Genomic DNA, 19,850 nt, shown 5'->3' with positions numbered 1-19,850 from the left:
CCAGCTGTAGAGTTTATAGCCTTGAGTCATCCTGTGAAGGTCAGTGATGATGGCTATCTGGGCAGAACCTGAAGTTAAGGTCTCTGCTCATGTTGGAGGGCTTTGGGTTAGGCTGCGAGTGAGTGGTGTTAAGTTGGGACCCCTGGGAGGGAGGTATTAACTGAGCAGTGTGATTCCCATGTCGTGCTCTGGTCTGGGGAGGCTGAAACCAGTCTGGGGCTTCTTTTCATTGAGGTGAATTTTTTAACATCTGCCTGTAAAAATTTATAAAAAAGAGAAGAAATGAATTTGAGCTTGTTTTCTGAAAGTGAGAACACATCCAGTCAACCAGCATCTTCTGTTGTTATGCAGCATGACTAAAATAGATCCAGGTCTGACTACTTTCTTAACATGCATCCGTCAGAAAGTAATTAGCAGCAGTTTATGCTTCTCTACTGTCCCTTTCTGTGAAGGTCTCAGAGTACTTCATGGGGAGGACCAGCTGATGGTCTTTAGCTTGGATCTGCCCAGTGGTCCAATTTGCAGTGTGGCTGGTGGTGGGAAGGCAGCATGAGGGCTTGCAGCAGGAGATATCTGAGCCAGTCTCATTCCCAAAGCCTGCTTTGGGCTGTGCAGGTAGCTATGCAAGAGCATCCTTGATTACAGTGTATGCTTTTGTGAAGAGTTCAGAGAAGCAGGGTGCATGCGTCACCTCTGTTACTCTTCATTCTCCTGCCCATCGTGTTGGCTGGATTGCTCCCTTCCCTGACTTGTCCTCTCCTATCGCTTGACAGTGAGCTGTTGAGAAAGTGACTTGGCCTTAGATATGCCAATCAGCCCTGCACTGCATGGGTGGAAGTGGCATTGCCAAAAGGGTGGTGTGTGGATGGCATTGATGCTGCCTTGGTCTTCTTCAATAAAAAGCTCAGTGAGGGAAGGAGGAAGGACACTTGTGGTAGTCTGTTTGCTCCAGTGAAAGGTGAGAGTTGGATGCACAAGGAAGCACTGTCTGGACAGAAGAATTACTGGAAGAGTGCTTTGTGTTGTGCCAGTGGACTTAGCAGACGTTTATAGTCCATGCTTGAAGCTGCCATGCTCAGTTTGCTAAGTCTGAGCCATGGGCTGCAGTCTCCATGAGCAGGAAGATGCTGGGACAGGTATCATCTGCCCTCTCACTGCTCATGTGAAAACAGATCAGGTGCTCTGGCTAACTTAATATGAGGGTGCTTTGAGTCAGTTTTTCACCCTGGGTGATCAGTACCTGGATCAGGTGTTAGTGACAGGGGACCAGGGCGTCTGTTGTAATCCTGCCTCTGCTCAAGGACTGTGGAGCAAACCACTCACTTTCCATTTGGCTGTGCAGAAGGTCGGGATAATACTGCCTCACAGGGATATCATGAAAGTTAATTTGATAATTATTTATAAAGCACATTGGAGTGCTGCTTCAGTTTTACACAGTGTTATGATAACATCTAATTAGTAAATCTTTATGATACTTCATTTTCTTTCTGCTACAAATATTGGCCTAATATAGGGACAACTCTGCCAGTGCTAGTCATCTCAGTGACTCAGAGGGAATAAGCAAGCTGAATTTAGTTTGTAAATGTTCTCTACACCCCCACCATCCATCTTACCCATAAAAACAACCTCTCCTTTGGCAACCTGCTGCCTGGCCAGTGTCCTTTGGTGGATCACCACTTGGGGAGAAGTCATTCCTTGAATGGAAATATCAGCCCTCCAGCAACCTACTTGCTTTTCATGGGATTTCTCATCCTTCTCCAGCCTTGTGGCTCTGGACCTTTTCTTGCTGGGTTTGGGCAGGCAAGGGATGACAGGAGGGAAAGGAGGAGCTGCCGCGGGAAGATCTCTGCCCTCTCTTTCAGTGGGATCTTGACCAAGAGCTGGGATAACAGAATGCAATATTGGATTTTCTCTTTTCTCCTCCAAGCTCTTTTTTCTTTCTTTCTTCCTTCCTTTGCAGTGTTTATCCCTTATCATGCTGTTGTGTTTCATGTTGTGTGCAACATCTTGCCTCCACTTTGGCCAGTGTTGTTAATGAGATTTCATACAGCAGTGTGTTGTTTTTTCTACTCAGAATAAGTCGTGCTCAGATTGCTTTGCTGTACGTCACACACTGCTGGTTTTGCCTAGCTTTGAGGGGCTTCAGGCTCTTTTGAAGGTGTGAATATCCCATGTGTTTAATACTTCAATGTGGTGAAATCGAAATCTTGTGATACCTATTTTTAGTGTTGAGAAATTTTGACAACTAATGTAAACCTACGTTATCCATCACTTGACAGCATCATCACCAGCGTACAGCTTGTCACTCTCATTTTGAGCTGATTTTTCCAATGAAATTAAAACTGTTGGCAGGGATGTGGTGGAAGCATGTCAGAATGCAGCATGAAAATGACAGCAGCTACTGCCTAGTTTCTTTCAAAGAACCGAGAGGAGGTGTTTAGATAAGAGGTCCTGAATAAAGTGTTCCTGAGCCTTTTCTTCAAAAAAGGAAATGATCCTACTTTTGTTGAACTCTGGCTTGTTGCACCATGCGGTACTTGTGGTAAGGACCAAACGGGCTCATGGGTGCTGTTGCGAGGCTTGTGCAATGCTGGATGTTGCAGTGGTACCTGCTTCACTGCTCAAGGGGGGAGCTGGGCTGGAGGCATTGTGTACAGCCAGGCGGTGTTGGGCACTCTATCTTGGTTCTGGGGAGGTGCAGAAGCTTGTGGGGACTCCAGGTACGTGTGTGCACACGTGCTAGCGTGCGTGTCTGGAAGAGCTCACCCACTGAGCATATTTTCTTGAGGCTAGATGACTAGAAGCTAGCCTCTTCTACAGATATTAATCCTATATACACAGAGGTGTGTATTGTACCCACAGGCACCTGGACTGTCTCAGTAAAGAGACAAGAAGCCCTGCCTTTGCCCGTGAAGTTATGCGTGCTGAGTGTGAGCAAAGTGCCCACATCCATGTGAGAACTGCCAGCCACAAGCAGCACAATGAAATACAAACCTTAAATTTTAACTTGTGTTTGCTCCAGTTCATGTCACTTGTCATTTGTCTTGGTTTCACAGGCAAGGGTGCTGGCTCATCGCCAGCATCCACTCCCCATAGCTCTTAGAAACCTTTTTCAAGTACCCTTTGCAATGCAACAGCAGGGGTCAGTTTTTCTGTGAGTTGATATATCTGCTGACCTGTCCAAAGGGGAAAAGCCCCAGCCCTGTAGTTCATTACCTTACTTTTGTAGAGGCTGAAAGGGAGCTATTTGTGGCTGAACAATACTTAACCTTTCACAGCTCCCTTCCTAAATCCAAATAGAACCGTGAGGCTGAGAAAATCTTTCTGATAAGAGGGAGAATGCATACATTCAATCTAGTATAATTTTTTATGGTGGTAACGTTCTTCAATTGTCAAGGGTTGGTTTGCAGGCTTTCATTGAATAACGTGAAGGCAGGCAGTGTTAAATGTCAATTTCAGGGGGTAGAAGTGATTCTGATGGCGGTGTGGTGATTTTCCACCAGTGCCCTCTTGTGAGCTTCTACATCATAGAGATCCAGTCTAAAAACTGAGACGTAAAAAAATGAATGCAGTCTAAGTGAACTTTCCTCCTCAGTTTATCATTGAATATAAGATGGCTCGAGTCAAACAGTGTCCCCACCTACACAGAGATAGCCCTTTGCTTTAGCAGTATTCTTGGTCACAGCCCCTCCTGTCAGATGCTGAGGTGCACAGGCACAAGTGTGGATGTTGCTCCCAGGGAAGGGGTACCAGGGTGAAAGCCAGTGCATGGCTTGGACATATCATCCTCAGTGATCTGTAAGGGCTGGCTTGAACTTTGAAGCCCAGGTCACATTTGTAGGGCTGCAGTTTACAGTGTTATGTGAAAAAGAGGTATAATGTCGCAGTAACGTGCACCAGGGTGCTTGCCTTAGCCACCACATTGGTCTGTGGTTATGGGATGTCTGGAGTAACCCCGAAACTGGTGTTAGGCATCAGCACCTTGATGTTCCCCTGGGGTCATTCCTGGCAGATGATAAGTATCTGGTGGGCCCTGTGTCATGTCCTGAAACATGACTGACCACAGCAGGAGGTAATCATGGTGGCTGGGACCATTAGCAGCTCCACCATGGCTATAAGGACTTGAAGAAACACCTGAGTGGCTCCAGTTGTCTGGAGGATCAAGACAGGACGCTTCTTCAAGGCCATCTGTTTGTGCAGGTGGAAAATGAGACAGATACAATCATGAATTTTTGAAGCACCTTGGCTTTGTAAAGTAAGCCGTAGTCAGAGATACTGTCTGTGTAGCCCTGTGCAAGCGTGGCTGATCCTCTTTGTATCTTACCTTGCTGCTGTGCTCGGGGTGAGTCACTGTACTGAAGTGACTCCCATTTTTCTGCCCAAAGTGATAATCCATTGTTAAAATGATATTAACTCATATGTGCTAATTAGCAGGTGTGCCTGGGTGTGAGAAGCCCGGCATGTTAATTAGGGGTTGATAAATACACCTTTATACAGGATACAGACTTGGCTTGTGTCTGATGGGAGCCCCTCTCTCCTCCTTTCACCACTGAGAAGGTGCTGTCCTGCAAGTGGATCATGCTATGCTGGAGGACCTTTCTCCTCAGGGCTCTGTGATGGGATCTCCACATCTCAGCTGGGTGTTTGGGTGAGCCCATGGACTCCCTGGAGGGTTGCTGGGATTTGTCCTGCTGATGTTGGAAGAAAAAGGGTCTTTTCCCAGTGGTATCGTCTTTACTCAGCTGAGACGGGGAGAGTAAATGCATGCCCTCAACCTCAGGGTTTAGCTGACGGCCACTTCTTCAAGCTCCTGGAGGTTGTCCAGCTTAGTTGTTGGCTGGCCTGGTTGTCTCCAGCCCATTTTGGGCTGGATATGCTAGGTTGTCTCAAAACAGGTTTCGGTAGGTCTTTGCTGATCACTTAGCGCAGGAGAGCATTAAGATTTATGTAAGTTGGCTCATGCGCCTTCAGAGGAAGCCCACATCAAAAGGCGTGTATCCAAATGCGTCAGCCTAGCTGGGGTGACAGGGCCAGGGCCTGGAAATGCCTGTTCTCCCGCAGCAGGCAGGCATGAGCTGACAAGCCATGGCACTGCGCTGGATGGCTCTTGGAGAGGCTGTTGTCAGCCTTCCCCGAGTGGCCATGGACACCTGCTCTCTGCAGCTTGCCTGGCACAGCCAGGCTTCCCTGAAGGCCATCGTCCCATTCCTCAGTGAGCTTTGGAGTCTGGGTAACATGTGTCTGGGGAGAGGCTTCCCTTGCCCCTCCCTCCAGCCCCTCCTCAGGACTGCAGCCACAGCCGTATCAACCAAATCAAATGCTGTACCGACAACAAACCTTAACTATGTGATTGCACCTGTAATTCTGTGCATCTCTCCAGTACATCAGTCTTGCTATTTATTACTTGCTGTTTCTTATTCAGTGCTACAGGTCACAGTGGGAAGGGGAAGTCACTGCTTTTCTTTCATCCATCTGCACTGATTTAAAATCCACCAGTGGCCAGACTAACCTGGGACTTGCTGATTTATGACTTAGCTGTCTGAAGCTTTCTGAAAGCAGCTCTTACAGGGAGCGAGGCACACATAGTTCATGTTTTCCTGTGAGTCCTGGCTATGCCGAGGGTCTGCTATAGGTAGCAGTGAGCCAGCAGGAAAAGGTGGCCCAAAGTGCTGTGGCAGAATGCAAATTGACCTGACACTGGGAGCAAAAGGGTGTGCCTCCTTTAGTCCTCTTAAGCTGAAAAACGCTTCAGACAATCACTTGCAATCTGTTGTAGTAAGCATATATGTTCCTCCTTTAGGACTGGGGCATAATTGCTTTGTATCTAGGGGAGCTTGTGTGCAAGCACGCCTGTGTATGCATACACATCGGTTTCCGTGTAATGGCGAAGTCGTTTTGATGGGAGCGATTAAGGCGGGAGGCGTCAGAGCTCTGGATGTGGCTTTGCCTGTTGGGCTGTTTGAATGGGCTGAAGATGGTGAGTGCTGGCCGTGCCTGCCTGAGTGAACCTGAAGGCAGGTAGCAGCAGCCCCCATTGCCTTCTGAGTCACCCATGGCTCACCAAACCTGCTCGCCTGCTCTGGGTTTGCTAGTTACCAGCCACAAAAACTGCTGGAGGAGGCAGTCCGCTCCCCTGGGCTTTGTCCCGTTTGTTTCTTCTGCCCTGCCCGCAAACAGGAGCTGTTGGTGTTGCTCACTTGGTGTTTAAATTAACCGTAAGGCTAAGGATCGATCATTGCAGTGCTTTCTAGTCCAGACAGTCTGTCTGATCCCATTCCTCCTTCAGCCCTTTTTTACTGTTGAGATGGAAGACTCTGGTGCTAATCAAGAGTGCCTGTGGTCACAGGGGACCTGGTGCTTTCTAAATGTGGGCAGATACATCAGAAACATCTGACTCTGCAAGTACTCAGATGTAAAGTTAAATCAAACCTGCTGTTTGAAGTGGGCTAAAACTAACTGCCGTACCAGGAAGCTCGGCTTGCTCGTCTGTTTCTGATAATGGGGTGTGTAAAGATGATTGTGCTGCATCAAATCACTTCTCCAACTATCTCATCTCCTGCTGGCCCAAAATAGTCATCTCTCATCCTCTCTGCCAGGACCCATAGCACCCACAGCCTCACTGCAGATATTTAACTGCTGCCGTCACAAAACAGTGGTAAAATGATGTGGGAGACCTGGGCTTCTGCTCTACGTACCTTTTGCCATTTGATTTTTTTCTTTTCCTAATGGTTTTGTCCTTTTCCCAGTTGGTGGTCATTGCAGGGTTGCAGAGAGCAGAACTGCAAGGATATGGTTATTGCCTAATAGCCTGTTTTTTTGAAGTATCACACAGAGTTTTAAATGTTAATTTGTTAACCGGTTTGATTTGTGTTGTCTTTGTATTTACTGTGTTGTCTACTTCATTCCAAGAATAGTTTGATACCTGTTTTTCTTCTCCCGTATAAATGGTGCAGAGTCAAGGTGGGGGAAGTTGGAGGATAAACACAGATGGTTTAGGTTTTGTACTGGTATTTGTTATTTATAGCAACCATTAACCAGCCCTGGTCTTGAGGATGCTGCTGCTCAAATCCTAATCCAGAGACAGTTACGTGGAAGTGGTGAATTAAGTAAAACCAGATCTATGTGTAATTTTTAAATCCCTATAGTTCCTGATCATGCAAACAGTTTAGCACCTGTGGACAGCTTAATGGGAGGCAATTGCCTGTGCCTTTTGAATGCATGTCCTCTGCAGAAGCATTGTCCAGATATGTACCCAGGGAGAAATCCTCTGGGACATCAGGCAGTCGAGGACAGTGGCAAAAGGCACAGAGGAGGTCAGAAGTTTTTTGTTTTATGTCTTGCTGGTGAATTGCTCCCTGAAAATGCAGTGAAATGCCCAGGATGATGCAGTTTCACAGTACGAAGAAGGGGACTGCGCAGCTGGTTCGCATGTAGCTGATGTGCAAGTCGCCTCTGTGGGTTGACTGGATATTTTAGCTCTTGGCTCCTCCTGCAGCACGCCAGGCTGGTGAGTTAAAGTCACCCCGGAGGGGTGTCCTTAGGAATTCAGATTTCAGGAGCCAGCGGGGCTGAGTGGCAGCTCGTCTGAAGCCTGCTACGGGAGGAATTAATCAAGAGAGGGAGGGAAGGAAGGAGGGATGGCAAAACCCCAAACCTTCAAACACACCCAATTGACCCGTCTCATCTTAGCATGAAACTTAACTAGTTACACCCACTCTGAAGCAGAAGGGGAATGAAACGCTGGCGCTTCCTCCTTTCTGCTACAGGCAGCTGGGGCTTGGGAAATACAACAGGCGAAGATGTTTGTGCTGTTGATGATGAGTGGTAAGCTACTTCACGAACAACGTTAACTTTTGCTTGCGTTGTGTGTGTGCTGGACTGGGGGAATAAGAGCTGGGAAAAAGTGTTTGAGGGGTGTAGGGTTGTTGTGCTGTCTAAGCCACTGTGCGTCCCGTAAGGCTTTCTTCTCCTAACTTCTGTCTTCCCCCAGCACAGATGGAGGTGCTGCTTTCTCTGGGTCACATTTAATCAAATCGTCAAGTGTTGTTTCCTCTTGCAGAGTCTGTGCTTCTTGCAGGTAGCTGAAGCACACCGGATTCATTGCAGACACTGAAAGCTCAAACTGATTGAATGGGAGCTGGGGACTTAAATTCCCCAAGAGAGAAAATATAGTATCGTGTTACTTATTAAAGATGTTTCCCTTCTCCTGCTGTCTGGCTTTATTTTCAGTAATTACAGGTTGCCGTGCTCTTTAATTGTTGAAAATGAACCCCATGAAAGGTTTCAACTTGAATTGAGCTCTGTTAGGTGTTTCTGTGAGGTGGGGAAAGCTGAAACATTGCGACGGGCAATGCTGCCATGCTTTTCAGTAAGGGTGGGAAGGCTGGGTTTGGTGGGATCTCGCACTCATCTGGGATCTGATAATGCTGCAGAAGCAGGGGGTAGGGGAACCTTTTCCGTATTGAGTTGCTCATTTTTCTCCTAGCTACTTTTGCGATCACTTACCAAGTTATTTTATATACTGGTTACTATCTTTAAATCTAAATTGCCTAATTCTTGGGTTGGTGACAGGAAATGTGAGTACAGAGCCCTGGCCCTGCAATTACTGTGACTAAGCATTCGGGCTAATAACCAAGTGAGTAGCATTGTCTCCTGGCTCTGCTCTTCCTCTGCTATTGAGGGGCTGGCTCGCCATCCTCTCTGGGCTTGCCATCCTGACCTGCAATCTTCAGGGCTGCTGTAGGAATGTTGGATATGGATTCTGCTTCCTGAGGGGCACCAGGCTTGCTTTCCAACGGGCAGGGTTCAGACCTGATTCAGAGTGGCGCTGCAACCCATCAGCCATGAGTAATACTCCTGTGCAGAGGCAAAGTATAATGTGTACCTTTTGGGGGGGAGTTAAATCACACTGTAGCTGTTGGAAATGTTAGTGCTTTAATCGTTTCATTTAACATACCAGAAACCCATTGTCAAGGCGGCTATTAATTCCTTTGATGGTGTTTTCATATTGCAGGAATGATTTCAATTTTCACATGTGATTAGTGCAGTGGAATGAAAGAAGCAGGTTTTGTGGGTGTTGGTGGGTTGCTTGTTTTTCCCCAGTCCTTTTGGAGCTAGAAGTGATCTGTGCATTATGAAAAATGTGTGGAAAATTGCTGTGTTAATCACAGCAGATAGAGCTAAGGAATTAAGTGCTGAAGTGTGGCAAGCCTGGTTACGCTTCCTAGGGGAACTGCTCTTTAAAGGGTGCACGTCTGTTTTCAAGAGGGTTCCAACTTGTTTTGAGGCAGAAACACTTTATTTTTCCAGAATGGCTGGTGGAAAAAAAAGTATCTGTAAAACTGCAAATTTGCATCTCTTAAGTGGTTTGTTTGAGCTTTATGCTTTTGCTCTAGGAAATCAGTGGTAAGATTCCTGCTGGTATTGGTGGCAAGGAGTCATTGATTTTGCATCATCGCAGCAGTGGGAGCAAGCCTATTAGGCATCAGTCTTCAGAACAGACTCATTTATCTTTAAATGAAGTTGCATATGGTGTCTTGAGTTGTAGGTAATGGCTGTTTGAAAATGAAACCCAAGGAAAATACAGATAGTTTCCTGCGGCATCAGTGACCTGGAGTGGCCCAGCATGGTGTCCAGTGAATATTCAAGCATCTTCCCACTAGAAACTAAGGCAGGATTATGGGGGGGGGTGGGGGGTGGGGGTGGTGTAAAAAAAATGGGAGCTCCCCGCTTGGGACAACAGATTGGTTTGGGCTTAAAGTGTGGCCTCGTCATGTATGTTGAGGTCCTGTGCCGTATGGCAGCCTTTTATTGCTCCCCCTTCACTTTGGCTCAGATTAGTTAGCTGGTGCTGGTCTTTTGCCATGCTGTGAGGATTAATAGCACAAAAAAAAAATTGTAAAGGGTCTTTGAGAGGGGAAAAAGAGGTCACTAGGATAAAATACCAGCTCCTAAACAATTTATTAAAAAACAAAATTCCAATGCAAAAGTAATGGGGGCGTCAAATCTTTAACAGAATTTGGCACGAAAGAGGACAACTCTCTACTGATAAGTCTTTCTCAGTATTATTTTGTTAAACAGGCAACTGTGTGGTGTGTTGCAGTGAGTTTTATGGCCCAGTAATCCATTGCTGGATGAGGGGAATACATTATTTATAGATTAGAGTGTTTTAACATCCTATCATGGGGTTGTTTAAGGAGGTCAGAATACAGAGCAGTGGAAATGGGATTAGCCCAGCTGTGCTGTAAACAGTGCAGAAGCAGGGGGGTGGGGGGAAGGGAAGTTACCATGTAGATATTTATGTTTTTATTGTGCCTCACAAGGCATAGGTCACACAAGATTTAGGGGTTTCTAGAACCAGAATGTAGTTTTTCCTTTTATTGGTTGCAACATCTCAAGTTGTAATTGAATTGTAAACAAACACAAACATCCTTTTTCCCTGGCTCAGCAGGCTTGCTATCTGCTGCTTGTTTGCTTTCTTGGTGGGATGGTGTCAAAGGACTTGAGAAAGGGTGAGTGTCTGTGGTAACAAACAAACCCCAGTTCTTTCCAGGGGAAAGCTGTTGGCTTGTTCCCATGTGTGAAGCCTCCCTCCGTGCTCAGCTCCATGCACGTACCCTGGAAGTACAGCCCCATCGGCTGATGCTGTGGCTGGTTCTAGAGGCTCACGGGCAAACAGGTAGTTAGTTGATTCACTGCAGAGTGCTTTTAGTGTAATTGCTTTTTGAGACTTCCAATTACGCTTTCAATAAGAGTTGGAATGTGATGTTCTCAGGTAGCTTAAAAAGCCTTCATACAGCAAATTGCATGATCCCAGCAGTGGCCAGCGGTGGAGCGGGGTGCCCATTAGGCAGTGCGTGCATCTGGGTGCGTGCAAGCTGAGGGGTCCCATGTAGCTGTGGTCCTGTGCAGGGTCTCTGTGCCCACCCTTGGCTCAATGCAGCCTGCAGTGATCTCACTGCTGTCAGCATCCACAGCAGTTCCAGTTCTCCCTCTCTGCCTTTGGTGGTCTTCCCAGCAGCGAAGAGCAGGTTGGAGGTTAGCTCGTATGAGACCAGCAGTGGTTTAACTCTTGCATCTTCTAGTATTTGCCTAGATTACAGGGTAATTAAGAGCTCAAACTCACAGTTATGTTAATGGAGTTTAATAAATTGCCAAGCATGACCTGGGCTGCAGGAACTAAGTGTGTACATGCTGTTAGGAGGAGCACAGCAAATGTGCCGTGGTGCAGCTTCTCCAAGCGTGGTATAAGATAAGGTGCATTACCTTGCATTGCCATAGGTGGACCTGAGTTACAGCTAATGAGCAGTACCTCCACAAGCTGACTTGGGCCTGACCACAGATCATCTTGCATATGTGTACACGCTGCTGTAATGGCATGAGTATTTGGAGGTGGGGACGTTTTCAGGAATGGTTTGGGTCTGTCAGAAGATCAGGTATATGGATTACTTGCGGATTGAGGAGTATGTGAAAGCCATGGGAGGTGTGCTTCTCTGCAGACTAGGGAAATAGAAGTGGTGCTGCTGGGTGGCCATGATGGTGGGAATGGTTGTGTTTGTTTCTGAAGAAGCAGAAACATTTTTTTTTCCCTTGTGAAAATTGCTCTGCATTTCTATTTTCCCTTCCAATCAATTGTGAACCGGTGGACTCAGTTTCATATGACTAGTGCAAGAAAACACCTCACTTTTTGGGGGGCTTTTGTATTGGATAATAAGCACATAAACAGCACTTGAATAGCATTGTCTTTATGAAACAGTACTTGGTTTCTTTTTTGACTATCACCACTTGCAGTGCTACTGTTGCCCAGATGCTCATGGTGACTGCCCCAGGGAGCTGCACAGCTGCTAGGAAGGCAGGCAGAGGCTGGTGGACCACAGCACTTCCTGGCAGAGGTGGCTGGTTCTGCTGCATTGGCCTCTTGCTTCACAGAGCCAAAGCTTCCTGTGTGCCTAGGGAATCGTCTCTTTCAGGTAGTGTTGGAGCTATCCGGGTGTTTGTCCTGGGTGCTGAGGGTGACCCCTCCAAATATAAAGCTCTCTGACGTAGGCAGCCAGGGCACCTGCAAGTCATAGCTGCAGATGGATGAGTCAGGAAAGTTGCCAGACCTTCACTGTAGCACTTTGTTCAAAGCCAGAAAACAGTGCTTGGAAGCCTATAAAATATCAGGGGTGGGAAGGAAAAAGGGAAGCATGTAGGTTTTGCATTAATACCTGCCTCCATTGGTTTTGGAGGATGGATGGAGCCCCTGATGTCAGTCTCTCCTTCTATACACTATGTTGCCTTGTGGCTGCTGAAAATATGCTAGCAGCAGTTGGGCTTTTCGTGAGAGGGCACTTCACAGCTCATGTTAGCAATGGCTGTAGCAGTCCTAGAACCTCGTGTTGTGACCTTCCCAGGTGAGCAAACAGCTCTGTGTGGTCCTGCAGCCGAGTCCCTCTAATCCTCAAGTTGGAGGGAAGACGAATAAGCCTTCTTCTGTCTGCTTCCCAGCTGAAAATTGCTTTGTTACTCATTTACATTAACCTGGGCGGGGAAGGTATATACAGAGTGTGCTCCAGGCCCTTAGACATTGAAGACAAAGACTCCCCATTGCGCAAGGCCACCACCAGGAAGGGAGGTGGGAGGCTGCTGGGTGCAGCTGCCTCCCTGCACCCAGGCAGGAAAGGGGACCAAATCCTGGTTGGGGCAGGAGGGATTTTGATCAAGGTCTGGGATGTGCTGGAGAAGGAGTATTTAATGGTTACTACAAGCCAAAAATTCACTTAAACAGCACTGCTTGATAGGCACATTTCCTGCATGTTAACTGATATGCCTAGCTGGTAGAAGCAAAAATTATTTTAACACCCTGCATGGGATTATGCTAAATATTGCCAAGCCCACCAAATCTAGCATGTTGGAAGGGCATCAACCACATGGTATAAACTTCCCAACCTGAGCCCAAGTGATCAATCTGAGTCTAAAAACAATGCAGCCGTATGACTGCTGCTCTCCAGCACCATGCCCATGGCAAGTGTCTGAGAAGATGATTCTTGGGTTATCCCAGTCATGGGAAACCTGTGTCTCGATGCTGAAGTCTCGTCAACAAAGGGATCAGACGCGTCCTCGCCCGTGCCCGGTTTTGCATGAACGCTGGCAAAACCTGGAAGACCCAAAGCAGAGGCTGTGTGTGAGCCTGCTGGCTTTGTCTGTTGCTCCGGAGGCGTGGGAAGACAGCTCACTTCCCTTTGCAAATTGCTTCCCACCTTGCCTGATGAGGGGACCCTCTCATGAGGCCCCTTTGCAGCCGGAGGGATACTGCAGCACAACATGGTGTGCTGGAGGAAACCTGCCCATCAGGTGCCGCGGGACTTGGAGCATTAACTGCTCCCAGGTTTCCTGGAGGTGGGGGATTATTAAGTGATCGCTGCAGGTTTATGCAATGAATTAAAGTGGTTACTGAAAACCTTTGCCAAGCGTCTGATGACTTTCACTATAAGTGATGTGTAATACATGCCAAAGGTTGTTTTGGTTAATAATGACTAATGTGCTTTTTTTAACAGTAACAAAGGAGCCTTATTTTTTTTCCTTTGCACAACTGCAACGATGAAAATGCCTTTTTTTTTTTTCTTTTTTTTTTATTTCCTTAAGTGGGAGGAAATTTGCGTTTTTGTTGACTTTTATGGCATTCCAGAGTGAGTTAGTGAGGCGCTGCCATAAGAGGTGTGAGCACAGGCAGCAGCAGGCACCAGAAATGCACATAGCCTTGGTGTAAGACTGGAGGCAGAACACAGAAGTCAATTCTGTTGGAAGTTGCAGGATGAAATTTATGACAAAAAAGCCACCAGGAGTCATTTCCTTGCTGCTTTTATTTTTTTTCCTTTTTAAGCAAATTAATCTTGATGCTTTGGTAACATCTGGATGATTGCTTGGTAATCTTCTTCTGGGAAGCACGTTTTGTGTGTGTACTTTATTGTGGAATGATAAATCACTGTAATTTACCAGCATATTTCTTAAAAAGATTGGATAGTCAGACTATTTGATATGTTCCTTCAAGCTGTCATTCCTGGAGGCATTTGAATGAATGCATGACATTTCAGCTTCTGTTTACTGTTTAAAACAGGTCTTTATGCTTGACGTGGTTACCTGAGCAAGTTTGGAATTTATGTCTGTTTTTTTTCTTTTAAAGGGAAATTAAAAGGAATGGTGGGAGACTTTTTGAGTAGGAAGTAGAAGCAGCCAGTTGATTTGGGGCACCTGGACTTTATAAACCTGTATAAATATCCAGAGATTCACAAAGACTTTGGGTCCCTTAGCAGTGTCCTAGGAGCCCCTTGCCTTGCCTTGCCGGAGCAGGTGGCAGTGTGTGCTGTCCTCTGGCCAGGATACAGCCAGTGCCTCTTTGCTGGAATGGGGCCTACAGCCTTTTTGCATCAGTGGGCTGAGGCTGGAGAAGGGCAAAGCTGCACATCCACATAGGTACTCAAACAGCTGGAGCCTGTATTTTGAAATAATATTAAGTAATGCAGGGAATAAGCAGAGCACGGCTGTCTGGGAGCATGATAAAACCACAGTACCTACCACAGTCAGCTTGTGATTTATGCTTCTGGGCAAGTGAAAGAAATCAATCAAGGCTTTTTTTTTTTTGGGAACGTTGCTCTAAGATTATAAATGTCTGCAGGGCTGGGGGTGCTGGGGTCCCATCTTTGGGAGAGGGGGCAGAATTATTTGGAAATAGAGGCTTTGTGGAGAAAGTTGGCCTGCTGCCTTGTTCAGGCCCAGGCTTCAAAGCTAACCTTGTTTTCTGAGGACCTTCCAGCTGTCCTTGTTGGGACCTCCTTTTCCAGGGAGAGGTATTTGGTAAGCATCAGGGAGAAGCTGGCAGTGAATAGACTGTGGGGAAATGCAAGGATTTAGGATGGGGTTCAAGGAAAGAGGCGTAGAAGCAGGGGTTGGTCTCTCTGCATCAAATGTATTGGCCAATGCTGCAGGGACTGGAGTCTCATTGGGTCTGTGTTGGTTAATCCTCCTTGAAAACAGGAGGCTGAGCCACTTTATACCTGTTGGAAACTTGGTGTCCGTTGCTGAATGGTGTGGGCTGGTTTCCCCAATTAGGTGCCATGTGAAATGGGAGCTGGTACTGCCCCAGTGCGTGAGGCATAGTATTGCCAGCACCAAATAAATGGCAGCGAAATAACTGACAAGCCTGAGTTTGCAATGGTAGGGGAAAACAGCTACAGCTTTGTATGAGCTCCTGGACCAAGGATCACATATCATTGTGTGGCTGCAAAGCAGCTGGGAGCTCTGGTTTCAGTTCACGCTGGAGCTTTCAGGTGCAACTGCAGTGTCAGTACAGCAGGGTCCCTGACCAGGAGGTGATTGGCGTGGACGGTATCTCAGAAGAAAAACGTTTCCAGAGAACATGCCCCTCGTGTGTATGAAACACAGATAGAACAACTTGCAAATGTATAGGAAGCATGTCAGTGAAGCACGCTATTTTTGCATAACTCAGCAACATCAGAGAAATGTGTCTTGTGAAAGTAAACAGTGAAGTATTCTAACTGTGCACGGGAAAAAACGTTGAAGTCTTTGCAGGAGCCCAGTAAAACCACAGCTCCCAGGGAACGGTGAGTGGTCAGGTAGGCAAAATTGTAAATAAATCCATTGAGATAAAAAAATGACATCCTGTATACTGAAATGTGCAGAGCTATGGAGATGGCACGGTAATAAAAGGTCGAGGACATTGTAGTATGTGATTGCCATGGAGTAGCAGAGAGCTATGAAGTTGCTATCCAGGGATCATAGAATCATAGAATCACAGAATAGTTAGGGTTGGAAAGGACCTTAAGATCATCTAGTTCCAACCCCCTGCCATGGGCAGGGACACCTCACACTAAGCCATGCCACCCAAGGTTCATCCAACCTGGCCTTGAACACTGCCAGGGATGGAGCATTCACAACCTCCCTGGGCAACCCATTCCAGTGCCTCACCACCCTAACAAGAATTTCTTCCTTATATCCAATCTAAACCTCCCCTGTTTGAGTTTCAACCCGTTACCCCTTGTCCTTTCATTACAGTTCCTAATTAAGAGTCCCTCCCCAGCATCCCTATAGGCCCCCTTCAGACACTGGAAGGCTGCTATGAGGTCTCCAAGCAGCCTTCTCTTCTCCAGGCTGAACAGCCCCAGCTTTCTCAGCCTGTCTTCATACGGGAGGTGCTCCAGTCCCCTGATCATCCTCGTGGCCCTCCTCTGGACTTGTTCCAACAGTTCTATGTCCTTTTGATATTGAGGACACCAGAACTGCACACAACTTATTCCTTGGAGATTAGCTTTCCTTCTGGAGGTGCCAGTGGAGGCTGTTATTAGCTGAAAGGTTAAGGGGCAGCTGTTTAGCTTCAGTCTTTTGGGGGGACATAGAGCCTTGTTCTCATGAGACAAGCACGTAACACTAACTTAAATGTACTGAGTGAGGTTACGCAAGTAAACCTTCAGGTTCCTGATCTGCATTTCAGGGCTTTGCTGGATTCCCTTCCCCCACCAAAGGCTTTACTTTTAAGTTGGTTTCAGTGTTGATTTTCTGAGGAGATGAAAGCGGGCTGCCTTCAGCAGGGAGCGTAGTCTGGTGGTTGGAGTTGAGATCCATTCCTGCCACCAGTGGCTTGCCCACACTTCAGGTGCTTCAGTGCCTCTGTAAAGGAAGATGGCTCCTCACACACAGAGATCTTGTGGATTTGGGAACATTTACAAAGATTTTCTGATACTTGTTGAATATAGTTTGCACATTTACACCTTACCCCAAGTTGGTTTAGCCTAGAGCTGTTGTTCTTATTCAAGAAGAACAAGAAGTCTGAGGAATTTGCCTTTGGAGTCAGATTTGGGTTCAGCTTGAGCTCATTTCCAGCAAGTAGACCTGCCTGCCAGGCCCGGTATAATACGTGCACCCTTGCGCTGGGATGGGGTCCTACCCTGACCTCCAGGATTTCCCGTGGGTCCTGCTTGGCACCAGAGCCTGCTCCAACTTTGCTGTGCTTATCCCAAGTTTGCAGGCTGATCATCCTGTTTTTGAAATGGTTCCAAAGCCCATGTTGCCCAAGATGGCACAGTGGGTTTGAGAGAAGCACAGCTGGCCATCCTTAGCTTGCCTGTAATTTAGACAAGATGACAGGCGAGCTGCAGATAGCCAGCCTTTTAAGAGCAGTCTCGAACCTGCTCATCAGAGTGTACACCTCACTTCAAACTTACCGAGCCCAGCTAGCTGTGGAGAGCTATTTCTGTACAGGAATCCCTTTAAAGTTTAATGCACTTTTTGCTTGTTGAACCCCAGAACAAGTCACTTAAGAAAGTGGCATCAGGTTTTCAAAACCTCTACCCACCTGTTGCTTCCACTGCCTTATCTGTAACATGTTTTGGTCCTAGATTATTCAGAGAAAGAAGTAAAATCCAACAGAGAACAGGTTTTGACAGTGTGTGATACTGATGAGAAGGAATTAAGGATTACAGCATTTTCAGCAGGTGTTTAAAGTTACACTTTTATCAAATTTTCTTTAAAAAGGAAGTATATTTGAATATGGGAAGATAAAAGCTTTTAGAAGGTTTTATTCCTCCCAGAACTACTCATTCATTCTCTAAATGGCAACAAATTTTCTTGCTTGCAATCTGAAAAAAGGATGTTAGTCACGTCTTACTCAGAATTTGGTACAGAAGGGAGAGGCAGCAACTTCATGCCTTCTTGGCAGCGCTTGCTTTTTGCTATCCTCTTTGCACCAGATGGTACCAAAACTTGTTGCTGTGAGTTTTCTAGCAAAAATCTCCAGAAGTCTTGGAAATCAATGCTTCTGTGTGGAGGCCTGTCTGCTTACCTGCTTCCCCAGCTCCCCACTCAAAGGGCACTCAGAAGCTGGGATGTTTGGCTGGCTCAAGCCTGCAGGTGCTCAAGGCTGAACCCACCACTCCCAGAGCTCAGTGAGGCTCCCAGCCTGAACTCTCGAGGGGAAGAAGTTTGGGATGTTGGAAAATGAAACAAATTTTTTATTGATAATGCTGGGACAAATTTCGTGTTTAGGGTCTCTTAGTAAAATTGACAGAGCAATAAGAGGATTATCTGTGTCTGACCTTTCTTTTTAAACCTAATAGGTGAATGTTGGAGGCCAGGGATTCATATTCTGCCTGACCTGCAGTTTTTGTCATATTATCTCAAAGTAATGCCGTGGGTCCTACCCTATAGTCTGCTATATCAGACTAATTCTGGTCATCTCTTAAGGTGGTGCATATAAAATCACAGAGAATGGTTTGGGTTGGAAGAGACCTTAAAGATCATTTTAGTTCCAAACCCCTTGCCAGGGGCAGGGACATGATTCCTTTCACTTAATTTAGAGAGGCTTTTTATGTGTAGCAAAGTGGCATTGTGTTTTTGATGCTTAGATGAAATTCAGTGGTGTTGAGCACAGTCCCTTCTGTCTAACTAGATGTTTGTTACCACCATGTCACCTGCTTGAGCACCTCACTTATATAAATGGTTTTATTCTGACCTTATTTCAGTGATACAGGAAAGCAGTTTCTCCATCTGTAAAAGGAGATTTGAGATGCAGGGAGATTTAAGATACTTGCCTGTGAATCCATGGAATTAAGTTTGAAAGTGGAGCCCTAATCTAGTACCTTTGCTGTAAAGTGCAGCCTTTGCTTAAGCTTTGCGATTGAATAAATAAAGAAGCCTGTCGGAAACCCTGGGTGCTGTGTGCCAAAATTCCTGGCTTGCAATTGAACAGAATCCTCTAGAATCTAAAAACTTAGGAAAAAAGAGGCCTCAGCCCTAGAGGCACATGCCCGTCTTTGAAAAACATCCCCCATGCATCTAATCTGACTGCTCTCCGAAACTCTTGCTGGAGAAGTGAAAATAAGTGGCAGTGCTAAGTGTAAAGAAAATAACAGGAACTTGAGCATGCCTGATGTAAGTACTGCAGGTTGTTTCATCGGGCTAATCACAGAAAATAGGTCTACCCAATGGGACAGCATTGTATAATGTTGTTGAATTTACTCAGCAGTACAGAATGTAATCGAAATGCTACCTGTAAGCATTAGCTGTTTCACTGTGAATCGTGGATTTGAGGACTTGAGCTTTCTGATTGTTTCTGGCTGAATGTGATTATCTCAATAGCTGCACTTGAAAGCTGTTATTTTATTTTCGTTATGACATTGTAATAGTGCTCAAAGGATTAAACGTAAATGTATGTGAAGAGCTTGATCCCTAAGAGCATGAGACATAGAGATCACATGTCTGGGCTGGGTTATCATGAGCTCATATAGAAACTGAGTAGGGTTTTTTGACTAAATGACCATTTATGGTTCCAGCTTCTCACAGACCTGTGCAGATAGCCATTTACTTTGTACTGTCAGCAGGGATGAGTATGCATGTTGGAGTGTACTGCTGGAGTTGGGCAGCCAACTCCTGAAGTCATGGGGATGCTCAGGGGGCTGAGCTAGTGCTTTGTCCCTCTGGAAGTGCCTGGAGGTCCATCGGCTTCCCAGATAAGAGTTTCCCTGCTTGTGGTGAGGTTTCCCTCACCTCCCTCAGCTTGATTGGTTTTGGTCTTACCAAGACTACCAATGGAATTATTTTCCTGTGCAAAGGGGATTCAGCTGCAGCAGCAGAGGTCACCTGTACATTGGTATCACTGTATCTGTCTCTGCAGAATCACAGTAGAACTGACTTTTTGGGGGTTTATTGCCAAAAAGTTTATATGGGTACCAGAGTTTAGGTTTCTTCATGCCCTTAAAACTCACACCAGCCAAGGAGAGTTTGGGGTGTGCACTGGCGTAGCCAACAGAGCCATAGGGATCTGGCTGGGGCAGCAGCTGTGTATGGAGTGCACGAGA

At 46.3% G+C, this 19,850-nt stretch overlaps 1 protein-coding gene across 12 annotated transcripts in view; it reads left to right on the top strand.

The window, feature by feature from the left end:
* Positions 1–19,850, top strand: part of TIAM1 (TIAM Rac1 associated GEF 1) — a 193,021-nt gene that overhangs the window by 65,765 nt on the left and 107,406 nt on the right. For 2 of the 12 annotated variants that reach the window (XR_009965520.1, XM_062622182.1), the window contains exon 1: positions 7,695–7,824. The exons of 6 other annotated variants lie outside the window; for them this stretch is intronic. Coding sequence is in view for 4 of the 6 variants with exons in the window: in XM_062622187.1 (XP_062478171.1) it covers positions 7,800–7,824 (25 nt within the window). In the remaining 2 variants the exon portion in view is untranslated. Of the gene's footprint in view, positions 1–7,694; positions 7,825–19,850 lie in introns of those variants that run through there. 4 more of the 12 variants (XM_062622187.1, XM_062622186.1, XM_062622177.1 and 1 more) reach the window with 2 other exon arrangements.

The sequence above is a fragment of the Pezoporus occidentalis genome, unplaced genomic scaffold (genome assembly GCF_034315485.1).
Source record: "Pezoporus occidentalis ecotype Australia unplaced genomic scaffold, CSIRO_AGI_Poc_V1 ctg24, whole genome shotgun sequence".
NCBI classification, from domain to species: domain Eukaryota; kingdom Metazoa; phylum Chordata; class Aves; order Psittaciformes; family Psittacidae; genus Pezoporus; species Pezoporus occidentalis.
This window is presented reverse-complemented; position numbering and strand designations above follow the sequence as displayed.